A 15,197-nucleotide genomic window follows, 5' to 3' on the forward strand; every position below is an offset into this window, starting at 1 on the left:
AATCGAGAACGGCTGATCCGATTTGGCTCAAATTTTTTTTAAGATGTTCGTAACTGCCAGGAGAAGGTTTTTACGAAATACAATTTTAGGAAATCCACCGGAAAGGTAGGAAATCTCAAATCTGTATGTGAAAAATACAACAGTGCATTATATTATATTGGTTGCTATTATTTGATCAGGCATGTTTGTTGATTTCATATAATATAAAAATGAATCGCAGAATATTGTGTTGCTAAGCGCAATAATTCTACTGTAGTACATGTGTTGTGACTCAACTCCTAAATGGTTAGACCGATTTGAATGAATTTTTTGTATGCGTTTGCGTTTATTCATCTGATTTTAGTACGGTTAGGTTAGGTTAGGATTTTGTATTAATTGATTATATCAATCCACCATAGGTAGAATACGAAAAACTTGGTATGACTTTGATACTTTAGAGCTAAATCATACACTAACGTACATATACAGCACGGGTAGATTGCCTACCTGATAATGTAGTGCTGCGAATCAGAATTTTTATTCCGGGCAACGGAAAAGTTAAGATTCATTTTGAAACCATACACCGAATATTAAATAACGAATTGAACAAAGTTTGAGTCACATATAGTTGGTACACTTAATGGGCAACGAAGTGCACGTGTTCAGCTAGTATACCTATATATTTGTATCTATATTTATTTGATAACGTACCTACTCTCTAATGTATATAATAATAAATAATAGTAGGTAGGTACCAAAGTAGGTACTAGGTACCTAGTAAACTACCTATTTTGAATAAAACATATTAATTGTACCTCAGACTGAAAATATGTCATACCTAGTAATTATCCTTTCCATTGCTTTTATTCTCTTAATTGATATTGTAATGATTGATATTTTGTTTTTATGAATTTTGACTAAAAGTTCCATGAAATGTGATAAATTACATCATAATGGCCCATATGTTTAATATGTTTAATGTTTATGTATATTGCATAAGTGCCTAAATAAATAATAAATATATTTACCAATGTAAATGCGCCATATAACATTTCATTAGATAATAATATAAGCAGTACATTATATTTGAAAAAGCAGGTAAGTGGGTGTCACATAATAGCTGTACAGTAGGTAACAAGTGGATAACTGTAATGTATGGTATTAAATTTGAATTCAATGATGTAAAATCATTATTGTATACGAAAATCAATTCTGAGTGAAAATGGTCTGTCAGCCTATGATATAACCAAGTATATTTGATGATATTATTATAATTCAAGTAATTTATTTTACTAATAGGCATTAGTACCTACAACAGTAGGTTAAAATCACTTTTGCCAAAGTACCTAAAAATAATATTTTTAAATAAGAACAAAAAAACTAAAATCATAATACTTAGTTTTAATATGTAATTTCGTCCAAATTTGAACTTCAAATGTCTGTAAAAAAATAACTGTATGTATTTTTTAGATTTTTTGGTTACAGTATGAATTATTTATGAGAATCCTTGTTTAAAATTTTCAACACGAATAAAAATTGAACAATTTATAATTTTTTAATTACAACAAATTTGAAAATTTTTAAATCGTACCTAGTGATATTTATCAACTGGTAGGTATAACAACAACTTATAACGAACTTTGTATTACATTTTCAAGCTTTTTGACCCACCCAACGAATAAAATAGTATTGAAATTTATAGAATAAAATAAATTCAACGGTCCACTCAGAATCTAAAACTAAAAAAAAATAAAATGTCTACAATATATAAATAACTTAAAACGATACAAAATATTTCGAACATTTTATCACGTATTTATAGAAAATTATAAAATAAACATTTGATGAAAATTTTAAGTACTTACGATTAATGTAGTTTTCGAATTAAAACAAAATAAGAAATTCGTTATATGAGTATTTGTTAATTTACGGGTGAATATCAAATGTGTAACTTTAAAAGCTCGTAAAAAATGTATTTGATTATCCGGTAAACTTTCTTTCGTTAAGTGTAGGAAATCTTAAGGGGAATCAATTTTCAAAGCTTATTAATTATAAATATAACATTTTTCATGAATTTCTAACTCAGACGCCCATATATAACAAATTATTAAGGATTTATGCTCAACTTTTTTTTTAACTTCCACTAACATACACTTAGGAGAAACATTGTACTAAGTACATTTTCAATTTTTTTTTCATTAAGTAGGTCGCTGTAAAGGATGTATTCAATTTGAATTTAATGATAAATCATTGTATGCAAAAAAACATTTATAAAATAAGCATTTTTCTGCTTCAAAATTTCATGACAGACACAAAATAAAACACATATTGTAAATCATCACTCCGCTTAGAATTTTTAAAGTTGGATGTAAAATGTTTAAAACGTTTTAATTTTTATAATAACATTAAAAGAATTTTTTTAATCTTAGTCCTGGATTTTATACGTTTCTTATTTGTTAGGTAATACCTGATTTAAATATATATATATCAAATTAAATAATAAAAGTTATATAAGATACATTCAAATAATAAAAGATTATAATATCATTGATAATATAAATGTGCGCTTAACATTAAATTCAATTAATAACCCAAGCTATTTTATAAAAAGAACATTTCTTTTTATTTCATTCTTAATTCGTAATTTGTGTATTCTATGTATGTTATATTAATAACTAATAAAAATGTAACATATTATTATTAAGTATAAATATTCTTCCGTTGTCAGCTTGTTATCTGTTTCGTACAATATGAATGTGCTGATTTCCCCTTTTATTTTTGATATTATATTTTGTCTGTGAAGTAAATTAATTTAATTGAATAAACTGATTTTTTCAATTACGTATTTTATCTTTTCAATAGCCATATCCACGTCTTCCTCGGAAATGTTCTTGTGCAAAACCAACCTCACACATCCTTCGTATAAATATGAAATTCGAACAGACGTTAAATTTACTTTGTGCAGATTATCATCACCCTCGTTGTCTACCTGTATAATATAAATAATACAGAACATACACATAATATAATATAGGTTCCTAACCTACAGTAATATAGTAACCTACTACCTACAGACTATACCTATACAGTTGTACAGACTAAAGCGGTGAACAATTTTTTTACTTATTGTGCCATTTCAGTTTTTAATAGGGGAGGTTTCGGTGGGGTGGAGTGCGTGGGGGAGGGGTTGCAAAGTTTAACCGGCCCATATAATTTTAAAAAAAAAACCACTCGTAAGCTAATCTTCTTCGTATCTTAATACAATTGCTGAATTGCCGTCTTGTATAATTTTATATGTACCTATTATCATAGACATAAATAAATTGTGTGAGTCAGTGGAATCCTTTTACTTTTTTCTAGATGGGTTGAACAAATTTAATTAATGAATTACAACACTTAACGTCTAAATACGATTGCTATAATAAGGTAATCAAAAAAAGTGTAAAATATAAAATAATTTCAGAGGTTTTAAAATTACGGATAAATATAAGATATGGTTATTTTATTTTTAGCTCCTTTTGTTATTATGTCTGTTGTTACAGAGCTACAATGAAAAGCGGGCAAGTATAGGTAACGCTCTGCTGTGCGTGGGTACAGTATAGGTGTCAAGTGTATTTTGTTGTTGAGTAGTTTGTAGATCACTGTAATATTGTAATAACTAATAATTGTGTTAAATTTGAATTCAATGATAAATAATTGCATACGAAAAACGATTCATTGATATGCTATTATAATAATTTATTTTACAATTAGTAATATGATATGGATAAATAGGCAATAGCATAAAATTAACCTAAACATTTTGAAAATATCCCACCCCCTTAACTCCCAAATTACGCCAATGATAAACTGCTTTACCTTCAACAGCATGTTGTAGAGGTCAGCTGACTTGATCGCAGAATTGTTTAACTTTATAATTATTATATTGGTATCGATTTTCTCCAGGTTAACAGACACGTCAGGACTGGCCATTTGATGGATAGCTGCAAAAAATAACTGTTTCGTTTTACCAACACAATTTGTACATGGTTATTCATTTAAATCATAGGCATAAATTGTCTATAAATATTAAAATCTAAAGATATACTGTGTAATTGTCTAAGTATATATAGGCATATAGCACAGTCTACTGTTTAAGTTCATCTAAACTTTAAATCCTTAGTAAAAAAACTGTTAAGGAGTTCAATACTTGACATATTGACATAATGACACATGTTGTACATGGTAAATCAATGTTTTAAAAAAAATCGTTCCCACCTATTAAACCATGGTTTAAATAAAATACAAGCTGTAATATTTGTGAGTTGTTAGATAGACTTGCCAACAAACAAATTATGATAAAAATTAAGGCCTGGTATATATAAATAATAATATTTTTAGAATTTATCGTGACCTCCATTTTTTCAGACTAGTTTAAAATATTAGAAACAATGAGTGTTTATACCTACCTACCTTTTTAATTTTTATATTTAAATTCATGTATTAAAAAATATTTGCCAACTTGAACTAAATAGTAAATATACGTGCATAAAATTATTGAAGACAATATTATGATTATAGATGTGTTACTATACTGTGTTTTAGTATTTACTTACTAATGTACTATTATCATCTGATATTCTTGGTGCTAGATCTAGATATCACTATTTCAGTGTGCTTATAGCTGCACTCTTTTAGTACCCTGCTATTCGCGTTTGACGTGGTAAATAGTAAAACGAGTGCGATTTTATAAAACAAAAATACACAATTATACATATACCATGTCCAATTTTCTTGGCGTGCCAGTGATCCACGGCCAGTCTTTCCACGCAGTTATCTAATGCATACACGCCAGCTGCGGCCACAATACCGCATTGGCGCATAGACCCACCCAAGGATTTTCTGATTCTTCGGCACCTAAAGTCAGACAACGGATATTTAAAATAATAATATGTATTATTTTCGGTGCGGTTTCAGAAATTAATGGCAGACGGATTCATTACCGTTCGATAAACATTTTTTTGCCCACCAAAACCGCACCAATGGGTGCCCCAAGTCCTTTACTAAGACAGAACGTCACAGAATCACAGTGTTCAGTTATTCGACTGACGGGGACACCCAAGTGAACGGCTGCGTTAAACACTCGAGCCCCGTCCATATGCAAAGGAACGTTTTTTTCCTTAACAAATTTTCCTAGCTAAATAAAAACCAAACATATGATTAAACAAGAATTTGTTATAATTTGGCTTGATTATATCATATTATAATATGTATTTTAATTATCGGTTATTTTTATAAATATTTACCTTACTTTGTAAAATGTAAACTATTCATGTAAATATTTATTATTTGTGCAGATATTAAATATTTAACTGAGGAAATGTATTACTTTTAATTGGTTTGGTGTATAAGGTACATCACAATTACATTCTAAATACTAAAAGTCCAAAATAATTTAAGATTTCAATTTGGTGAACATTTTTTAGGTTTTAAAATCTGCTCTACGTTTGACTTATAAATTTACATTTGTACATTTATTATTATTTATTATCATTAACATAATTAAAATTTAAAAAATGGAAAAAGTTCGCATGTGAAATAATTCTCTGTTTTAGTTAGAGTACTTGAGTAAACGACTCTTGTTCGTTAGTAAAAGCCTTAGACCTTAGTTATATAATTTAATAATTGAGATAGGTTTTACTGATCTCTATATAGGTTATGACTAATGACATAAATCTAATACGATCAAAAACAGAGTTACTGATTAAACAAAAGAAAATGAAGAAGTAATATAATAGACGAAGTTTAGACCCACAGTTTAAATAAGAAAAACTTAAAAAATTTGTTTTACTTGATCAAGCCACTCAAGAGGAATTACTACACCACCAAGATAGTTGTGGGTGTTTTCTATGCAAACTAATGATGTGTAAGATTCGTAATCAAGTGGATTCGATGGCCGAAATTTTTCACGTAATTCTGTCATATCTAATGAACCATCTGGTAAATTTCTAACTTCTCGCATTTGCAAACCTGCAAACTGGTTAATTAAAATACCGATACATTAATATTACTAGAAAAACAACCAAAATAAATAGAAATTTAACCTGCGCGGCTCCACTCTGTTCCCACAGCAAAATGTGACTTTTGTCACCAACTAGTACTTCACATCCTCGTTGATCGGTCATGTGAGCCATCACTGAAATTTAAGTATTATTTTAACATAAACCCTGTTATTTTTATTGGTGATCGGGCCACCAGGGCTAATAGACGCACTTTTAAAGTTTTGTTCACGATTGTAATTCTGTTTTATACATTTTCAAATATACTCATTACTTATATTTCTTAATAAATATGTTAGATTTTAAACAGTACTCAATTATCGTTTCAACGATTAACTTAATTTAGTGCTAAAACAAAGAATTTAAAAAGAATACTGATCCCGATTTCTTTACCTCAAATGTACGTTATTGACACAATCACTAAAATAGTAAAATGTACATTGTAATTAAATATTTATAACAGTTGAAAAATACTTGTATTAACATAGATATGTATATATAATTTAAGTATAAGATATTTTCATTAGCAGTGTTTATTTTGTAACTATAAAAACAATGACTTTTTTTATAAATAAAAGTAAGTAAAAAATATGAATACATTTCCGGTGATGACTTTGAAAAATAACCGGCTTAGGTTAATTTTCGATTTTTAATTTTGTATGTATAATTATACAATTATAGTAGAACCAAAATGAATCAATGAGAATGATCTTCATAATCATCTGAGTCAAGAATGATGACAATTACACATGTAAATTTGTCTCAAATTAATCCGTGTCAATTAGTCACAGACTATTTTTTTACCTAATTTACATTAGAATTATCAATCTAATTGACACAATTGAAAAAATCTGGATATTTTACACAATTATTACATGACCAACAAAAATATGTAATTGTTTAAAACACAAAATTGTGTTTGCTAGTTAAGAGTTATAAAAACTATAGAGGTGAAATATAAGTTTCTGCAAATATTTGTTTATATTATTGATATAAATACATATTACTTGCAACTAAATTTCCCATGACGCCGCTTGGTAGAAATAATGCTGCTTCTTTTCCAAAAATCGTTGATGATTTATTTTCCAATACTATATTATCAAAAAGAAGAATCAGTGGTAGGTATACTTAAAAATATATAAATAATACCATTGAGTACCTATAACCTATATAGGTGCAATAATTTTTTTAAATTTTTATAGGGTGGCGTGAACTAAACAAGTTTGGGAACCGCTGCTATATACAAATATATAAATTACTGAAGCATGGCAGTGCAACTAGGATTAATTTATATTCTATATTTTGAGTTGTGGTTTACATAATATAGAGTAGGTACATAATATATTTTAGTATGGTTTGGCTAACTGAACAATATTCTATTTTCAATACTTGGCGTTTAGAAAGTGATTATATAATTTATTTAATAATTAATCGTTTAAAGAATTAAAAAAATATCTAGGTACTTATAATTTTAAATTGATCCATGGTTTGTGTATTTATTTTTAAGTAGACACATATTCATACATAAATGTTCAGCATAATATAATATGCATTTAGCAAATGCATGTTCAGCAGTTTGCATTTAATTTCATTAGTTTTGATATTAGAGTAATTAACTAATTTTAAATTTAAAGGTAACAAAATTATCTCTGTTGTATCACAGAATTTTTCAATGTTTTTTACTTAAATACAAGATAATAATGCTTATAATTCTCTCTTAAAATTATAATATAAAAAAAAAAAATCTAAAACTTATTATTATATTATAAGTTATATAACTATATAACAGTATAATATGCCGACTTAACCAGAGAAAAAATAAACAAACATATATTACGGTGCTAGATTGGTGTACTTTGGGTTTAGTATACCTCAGTTCACAAATACTTATTTTCAATACACAGTACGTCTTTGAATAAAAAAAAATGCAATTTCGCCAACATTTGAACATGTAACGATGCATACAAAAAATGGTAAATTCCAAATACTTATTGAATATTTAGTTCATGTCTAGAAAAATAAATAATTGGTGAAAATTTCATGTGTATAAACTATAAACTATAAACGGTTATTCTTTTTTGATTCACAAGATTAACAAGGTCGTGGTGACCATTACCCCCTCCCATTTAAAAAGTCAAGTACCTACTCTAGTTTAATGTCCCGAAAACATAATTCAAAAATATGTGTAGAAATACTGAGTACCTAAGATGGGTAATTTAAATATTAAATGTACCCTGTTACGAGAACACACTGTATATATATGCTGTATCACGTATAAAATGTTTGGAATAATAAATACATTTTTTAAATTGTTATCATTGTTGTTCATGACTTATGTAATTGCAAAAAATAAATAATTATAAATTCACGTTTTTGGAGATATACAGACCACGTAACTATACGGTTATCTACTTCATCTAGATAACTGTACCTACACAAGACATGAATATTAAAGAAATACATTCTCTAATGTTTAAAACGCCAACAATTTAATTTGGATAAGGTAGTCCACCAGATAATTATTTATCTCGAATAGGTACTAAACACAGACATAAAAAACAATATTATTATTTTATATGTCTGTGGTACCAAATGAAACCGATTCATGCATGGATATCTAGGTATTAGATAATAAACTATTACAATTATGTTTATCCCATAGGCTCTAGGTACTTAGTATAAGGTCTATGGTGTATTTTTGGTAGCACGTGATAAATGATAATGGGCTCCTGATTGTTGATTGAACATTTTTCAATTTGCCACCTATTTTTGTATCTACTAGTCTTTCAGTTCTTGTATAATTATCTTGTATTATTATTTATTATATATTTTAACATAATACAGATTACAGTTATTTTTAATGTAAGATGTGTTATTTTAGATTTTTATATTAGTATTTTGAACTAATACAATTTTTAGTATTACCTATTTGTATTAATTATTATATAAAAATTCAAATGTATTGTTTGAGGATCTTTAATATGGGTCCTCCGCAGCTTTATATTTCTGTGGGCGTTCTTGCCAAAAAAACTAATCCAGAGATGACTTGTTTAAAACAATTTTATGCACTTATAACTATAAATATACTGATAACCGATTAGTGATTACATTACATTAATACGTACAATTTACGGTTGGGTCTTCTCGATAGCCATCGTCTCCAACTTCTGCTTCAAACATGGCTTGCCGCATATGGATGTCTGGTTTTGTAACTGTGTCACTTATTAAGTCAATAACCTTAACAGGCTACAAATCAGTTAAATAATAAAATTTAAAAGTTAATTAATTATTTAAATTTTTTATTGTATTTTGAAGACAACTCTGTGTTTAAGGTAAAATAACATCATGATAGTGATTAGTGGTATCAAGGGGAATTTTAATGGAATAAATATTTATTCCATCTATTTAAACAGCTTTAAAATTTAGTTGATAATTAATTTAATATATAATAAATACAAGAAAAATCTTCCGTTTCTACACATCCTTCGTGAAAATAAGACTTATTAAGTACTTACTAAAATATGTCCCTACAGTAATACATTTATGTGTATAAGATTTTATTAAGATTATTAATATCAGTATTAAATACGTAAAAAATAACTGTTTACGGTGATTGATTAAATAATTTTATTTGAAAAATTGGTTGTTTATTCAAGTAATAGTAGGTGTATACTATATTTAATATTGTTGATATTTCATACCATGATAAAAATATTAGGTAACTTAATTATAGCCGACTAAGAGTATTAGCAAAACTTAAAGCCAAGTAAATATATGTTTATTTTCCAAAAATGTTGTGATGTATTTTGATAGATAAGGATCGATGTGTTACTTATTGTATTGAAGGATTTTGATTTAAATATTTATCATATTTTATTTTACATGTAGGTACCTATATACATATATTAATTTACAAGTATTGAAATATACTAACTATTTTGGATGATTCTCGATGTTCACTCATGATGATAGTTCTTTCAGAAAATGTTTGCTTATAACCACTAAAACACAATTTATTTAAAAATTATAAAATTCGCAATAATATAATTGCAATTTTCTGGTATTAATATTATAATCAAAAAATTAATATTTAGAAAAATCAATTGTCAATGTGTTCCAAAACTACTTCAGGGTTTAAAAACTTTATAACATAACACAATATTGTATCATAACATCAAAATTAAATATGACCAACATACTATAATTTCACTATTGTTTAGATACCTACGTAGATCGTAGAAAACAACGGATGTTAATAAAAATACGGACATTATTCTCATATTATAAGCGAATTAAATTATTCCGAGGGGACCGACCGTCTCGAGTATGTCAGTGATGTTTTTTTTTATATCGTATTGAAAATTTGGTACGCACTACCATGTTGCAAATAAAAAATGATTCGTTTTTGTGATTTGTTCGTATTTTTCGTAAAATAATGACGGTTTAATAATATGTTATGATTTATGAACTATAAGTACTGTAATGTATATTCAATTATATAACGTACAGGACTGTTAATTATTAGAAAATGTTTGCTTCTTAATAACTAATCACTCCCCTCATGCGAAATGTGTGCTAAACTACAAACACGAAAAGTCAATAATTTTGTAATAAATGTATCGAATGCTTATCCATTCTGGCATAATTGAAATACTATTTACATTAAATATTAAAATCAAAAATATTCGAGCATCAAACTAATCCCATATGGATATTTACGTGTAAATATTAAGCCCCACAAAAGTAATTTATAAAAACATATATATACATATTTATACCTGCCTATAATTAATATTATGTAAAATTTTATAACAAAAAAAAAATAAAAGCCGCAAGCTGCAGGTAGCAATAATAGCCAGACAAACTGGTGTTCAGAACAAGAGATTGTACAAAAGAACATCTGTAGAAGAAAACTTCCAGTGGGAGCTGCACTTTTTTAAATCTACTTTTCCCTTTCTTTACCATATTTTTATTTGTCGTCGTTGTGATCACCTATCATCACTCTCATATTTATTGGGATAAACTTGTTAAACGTACTACATAGATCTCAAGAATAAATTGAAAAAAAGTGAAGGAATTTTGTCATACACCTACAATGATATAAACTATCTAATAGTATTACCAAAAAACTATATACCAGTGAGTGAGTGTTATAAAAAACTAATAATTTATAACTATCGGTTAACAATATTTTTTTATCTAAATTGTTAACAAGAATTATGGTTAGATATTTAATTATTTAAATTATATTTATGTAGGCTGACAATTTCGGTTATTTTAAAATATTTAGAAATAACCTAAATATCTTATTATAATTTAAAATGAAAGACGACAAAAATAATTATTTGTTAAGAAAAAAATGTTTTAAAAATGATTGTCCACTTACCTCTAGAATTCAATTTGACGAAACTGCAGCTGGGCTGTTGAGCGGTTAAAAAAATATTAACAATTTGGAGGGCGATAGCAGAGAAGCTATGAGGTTTTTATAGATTGTCTGATTCAGTGTTGCCAAAATTCATAAAATAAACTAGAATTAAATCGTTAAATTGGATATTACAATATTTTGAACGAAATCAATGAAATAATTTAAATAATATATCTAATATTTAATTAAAAACATATAATATCTGTGTATAATGCTTTTACTATATACATTTTGAACCACACGCATTTTGTGAATCGAGGGCGTCCAAAGAAACTAAGTAAGAGGCGTTCAAAACTTCAAACACACACTTATATTTTTTGAGTGTTTGAAGTTCAAAGTTTTACAACATTGAATGTCCACCCGTTAATTTACTATTTTTTATATTTTGCTGTAATTCAAAATCAAATAACCATAGGGTACTTGCAATTTTCACCAAATATTTATTTTATAATTTTCTTTACATGATAATATTTTGACATTTTTTGTGTAAAACAAGGTTGGTCATAAGTATTTCATACTGTAACCAAAAAATGTATATAAATAATATGTAAATAGAATTTTTTTATAGTTACTAAAAGTTCAAATGTGGATAAAAGTAGATATTTAAACGATTAATAACGATTTTAGATTGTAATTAAAAAATACTATTTATGGGACTTGAAACTTTTAATGTATAATATTATATTTTATACACACAATGACATCTTAAAATACTGTGTTTTCGGAAAAAAATTAATCTAACCTACTGTATTACAAATAGTAAAATAAATTAGGTACTTTAATAGTAATAAATAATAATATCATAAAATACACCTAGTACCTGGTATATATTGTTATATATGAGTATTGTTGGATGAGTTTTAATAAGATTTTTTGCATACGTAGGTAGTTGGCACTATAAACTTTGAAATTGAATAACTTTTAAAATTATTGCTTCGAATAAATTCCAACAACGTCCAACAAGTCCGAGAAGAGTTTGTTGGAATGGTTTTAAATTTTTGTGCTAGCTACGTAGTTCCATCTTTAATTAGAATCGTTTTTCGTATACAATGCAATGATATAATTGAATTGAATTCTAATTTAATGATATAATATTAATGAGTTCAAATGGAATACATCCATTATAGTGACTCACATGACACCTTTTGTACAGCAGAATGGTGCCCACTTTCTTTTCTACTTTTTTTAAGTAGGTACCACTAAATACTAATTACTAAAAAAACTATTCAAAATGAAAAATCATTTTAAAAGTATATGACGTATTCCAATTTGTTTCCCGTTCCACAGGTCATCCACGATCTACGTACCTATGTCATACAATTCTCTGGTCCAGAATATTCAGAAAAATCCGTATTGTTTGAATTTATTATATATTTGATAATACTTTGATGTGTGTCGTATAATCTTAAATATATAAAAGTCACATTTCGCACACTAAAATTAATCATATAATCTTAAACTATAAAATGCAGGTATCCATACATTTTTATTTTTGAAAATGTTTGAAGTTGATTAATAAATTTGGTATAAAGACCTCAATAGTTCTGCCTGATATCGGAAACTTTCTCTCCAATTCATGTTTGTATAGTTTTTTCTTGGCTTAGCCATTTTGGCAAGAACATTATTTCCTCCTGGTGTAGATATCTAGTATATATTGTATAAAAATTGTTCATGTGAATGTGAAAATCATTTTAATACATATCCGGTGTGATGGGCTTTCATAACAAGTCGTTGGATACTTTCGATTTAAACAGTTGGCGAGTTAGCGATAGTGACCCTGCCCAGTCCCTATAGAGTATTGAAGATACTGCGAATATTATTATGTAAAATTTTAATTTAATTTCTTTTTAATCAATTAATAATTATGTTTGATTTAAGTTATAGTTATTTTTGGAACGTATCAAAGTATTTTATTTACCAGAACTGACCGTTTTAATGTATTAACTGTATGAAGAATGCCATAAAAATAAATTTGGAAAAATATAAACAAGTGTTAAACAAAAATTTAGTTATTTTTGGAAATAAATAAAACGCTGGTTCATATAGTTTATATCTGAGTGTCTCACCTTGTAATAAATTTGTATATTTATATTACGTACGTGTTGTTATGAAGTATTTTTACTTCCCAATTTCCCTAAAAATGATAAAATTAAGAAAAATAAAATTATTCAGATAAAGTACTTTCCTAAGTATTTATAATTTAATTCAAAAACCATAAGTATGTATTGAGACTGTTATACTGTAAATTGTAATATTTTTCTTATAATTCACTACTTCACTGCAATATTTTATTAATATTTATCTATTATATACAATATACTAATACACCTTGTAAACTATTCATTAATATTTAATAACATAATAAATCATAAATTGAATTAAAATAATTTTTTTGAACTATAGAATGTATAAAACAATAAATGTAAACGTTTAATATTGTTCGTTTCCAGATATTCTATTTATCGGTCTTAACAATACCTACTATAAATATTATTTTAACACTATAATTTATTATGAGGTTAATATTTAATTATATTTGCCTACTAAAATACACAAATTAGAGTTTTTACAATTTGCAAATGATTGTGATTGTATAATATAAAGTTAGTTACCTAAGTAAACTATAGTTGGAAATAAAAGTAATACTTTTAGTAACTTGATCTCTCTTGAGTGCTTCTTGCGAATTACATTGTTTTTATAGATGTTTGTAACTTTGTATATACATTTAATATATAAACTACTGGTTAGTGATGTATATGTGTTATGTACTGTGTTGTAGGAACGTAGACGTACATACACATACTGTATAACGTAATGTATATACTCACCAGTCACCATACATTTTTGAACAAATGACAACTATCTAATATTATTATTAGTGTGTCTCTAACTGTCTACTGTATAACGAGTAACGAAGGGGAGATATACATATTATGGCTATATACGAGGGCAGTAACCAGTACCTATTTAAATACCTAAAGCTGTTTCGTTTTGACAATATATTATGTACTTAATTCATTCACATTCAGTGTTGTGAAGTAGGTAGGTGCATTGTGCATGGTGTTCACGTAATCACGCTGTTGAGAGAGATTTCGCACAAGCTTCAAGTAAGACAACTTAAATTGACTATAGGTACGTGTATTATATATCTATAGATAGTATAATAATGACATTTTATCCAGTTGGTATAAGACTTTCTTAACATTGTAATTTGTATGTAAATTAGATCCAGTAAGTTTTAAGCAATTTCTAGTACTTTAGTACTAGATTATCAAAATTATCAGGAAAAATTAGGCAAAAATAGGAATCTTTACGAAAATTAATTTTTTGATCAAATCAATCTGGCTTTAGAGGTGGGGTGACGAATGTTTTGATTTTACAATGATGTGTGGGTTTTTTTTCTTCAAAATAATCGGGAAAAACAACAACCAAATGTCATTCACATAATATTATATTTTAACTAGATGGAATATCCCGTGTGCAGTTTTTTTTGTGGAAAATCCTATACCGGGTGATTCTTTTATCATTGAACACTCATTATTTCAAAAAGTGTACATTTTTTTACATAGTTTCAAGTCGCTTATAAAATAATGTTTTTTCTTAAAAAATTATACTTTTAAATATTTTTTATCCATATAATTTTTTAAGTTTTTTACTTTTTTGAAAGACAACATTGGGTTTTAATTTTATATTCCAAAGCAGAATATTTTTCTTAGTATTTTGATACATGAAAATCGAATTTGGGGCGAGTAGTT

The 15,197-nt window shown here is 26.9% G+C and overlaps 2 protein-coding genes across 2 annotated transcripts in view; one reads left to right on the plus strand and one right to left on the minus strand.

Moving 5' to 3' along the window:
- Positions 1 to 2,523: 2,523 nt before the first annotated feature.
- LOC100159142 (probable low-specificity L-threonine aldolase 2) lies at positions 2,524 to 11,537 on the minus strand. The gene is made up of 10 exons (XM_001948428.5): positions 11,404 to 11,537; positions 9,952 to 10,018; positions 9,143 to 9,263; positions 7,025 to 7,108; positions 6,063 to 6,154; positions 5,810 to 5,995; positions 4,962 to 5,155; positions 4,739 to 4,875; positions 3,838 to 3,962; positions 2,524 to 2,968 (listed from the first exon to the last, which is right to left on the minus strand). The coding sequence occupies exons 2-10, from the start codon at positions 9,979 to 9,981 to the stop codon at positions 2,792 to 2,794; spliced, it is 1,146 nt and encodes a 381-aa protein (XP_001948463.2). The 5' UTR covers positions 9,982 to 10,018; positions 11,404 to 11,537; the 3' UTR covers positions 2,524 to 2,791.
- A 3,018-nt stretch (positions 11,538 to 14,555) lies between these two features.
- LOC100161178 (probable low-specificity L-threonine aldolase 2) overlaps positions 14,556 to 15,197 on the plus strand; it is a 22,148-nt gene continuing 21,506 nt past the window's right edge. Inside the window, exon 1 of the mRNA XM_029491061.1 lies at positions 14,556 to 14,574. The gene's annotated coding sequence lies outside the window, so the exon portion shown is untranslated. The remainder of the gene's footprint in view (positions 14,575 to 15,197) is intronic.

This window comes from Acyrthosiphon pisum, chromosome A3, assembly GCF_005508785.2.
Source record: "Acyrthosiphon pisum isolate AL4f chromosome A3, pea_aphid_22Mar2018_4r6ur, whole genome shotgun sequence".
Taxonomy (NCBI): Eukaryota; Metazoa; Arthropoda; class Insecta; order Hemiptera; family Aphididae; genus Acyrthosiphon; species Acyrthosiphon pisum.

Coding starts and splice junctions, on each gene's coding strand:
- LOC100159142 (XM_001948428.5), bottom strand. CDS start 9,981: ATGAGTGAACATCGAGAATCATCCAAAATA. Junction 7,109..9,142: donor AGAAGACCCAACCGTAAATT/GTACGTATTAAT, acceptor TTGATAATATAG/TATTGGAAAATAAATCATCA. Junction 3,963..4,738: donor CGCCAAGAAAATTGGACATG/GTATATGTATAA, acceptor TATTTTTTGCAG/CTATCCATCAAATGGCCAGT.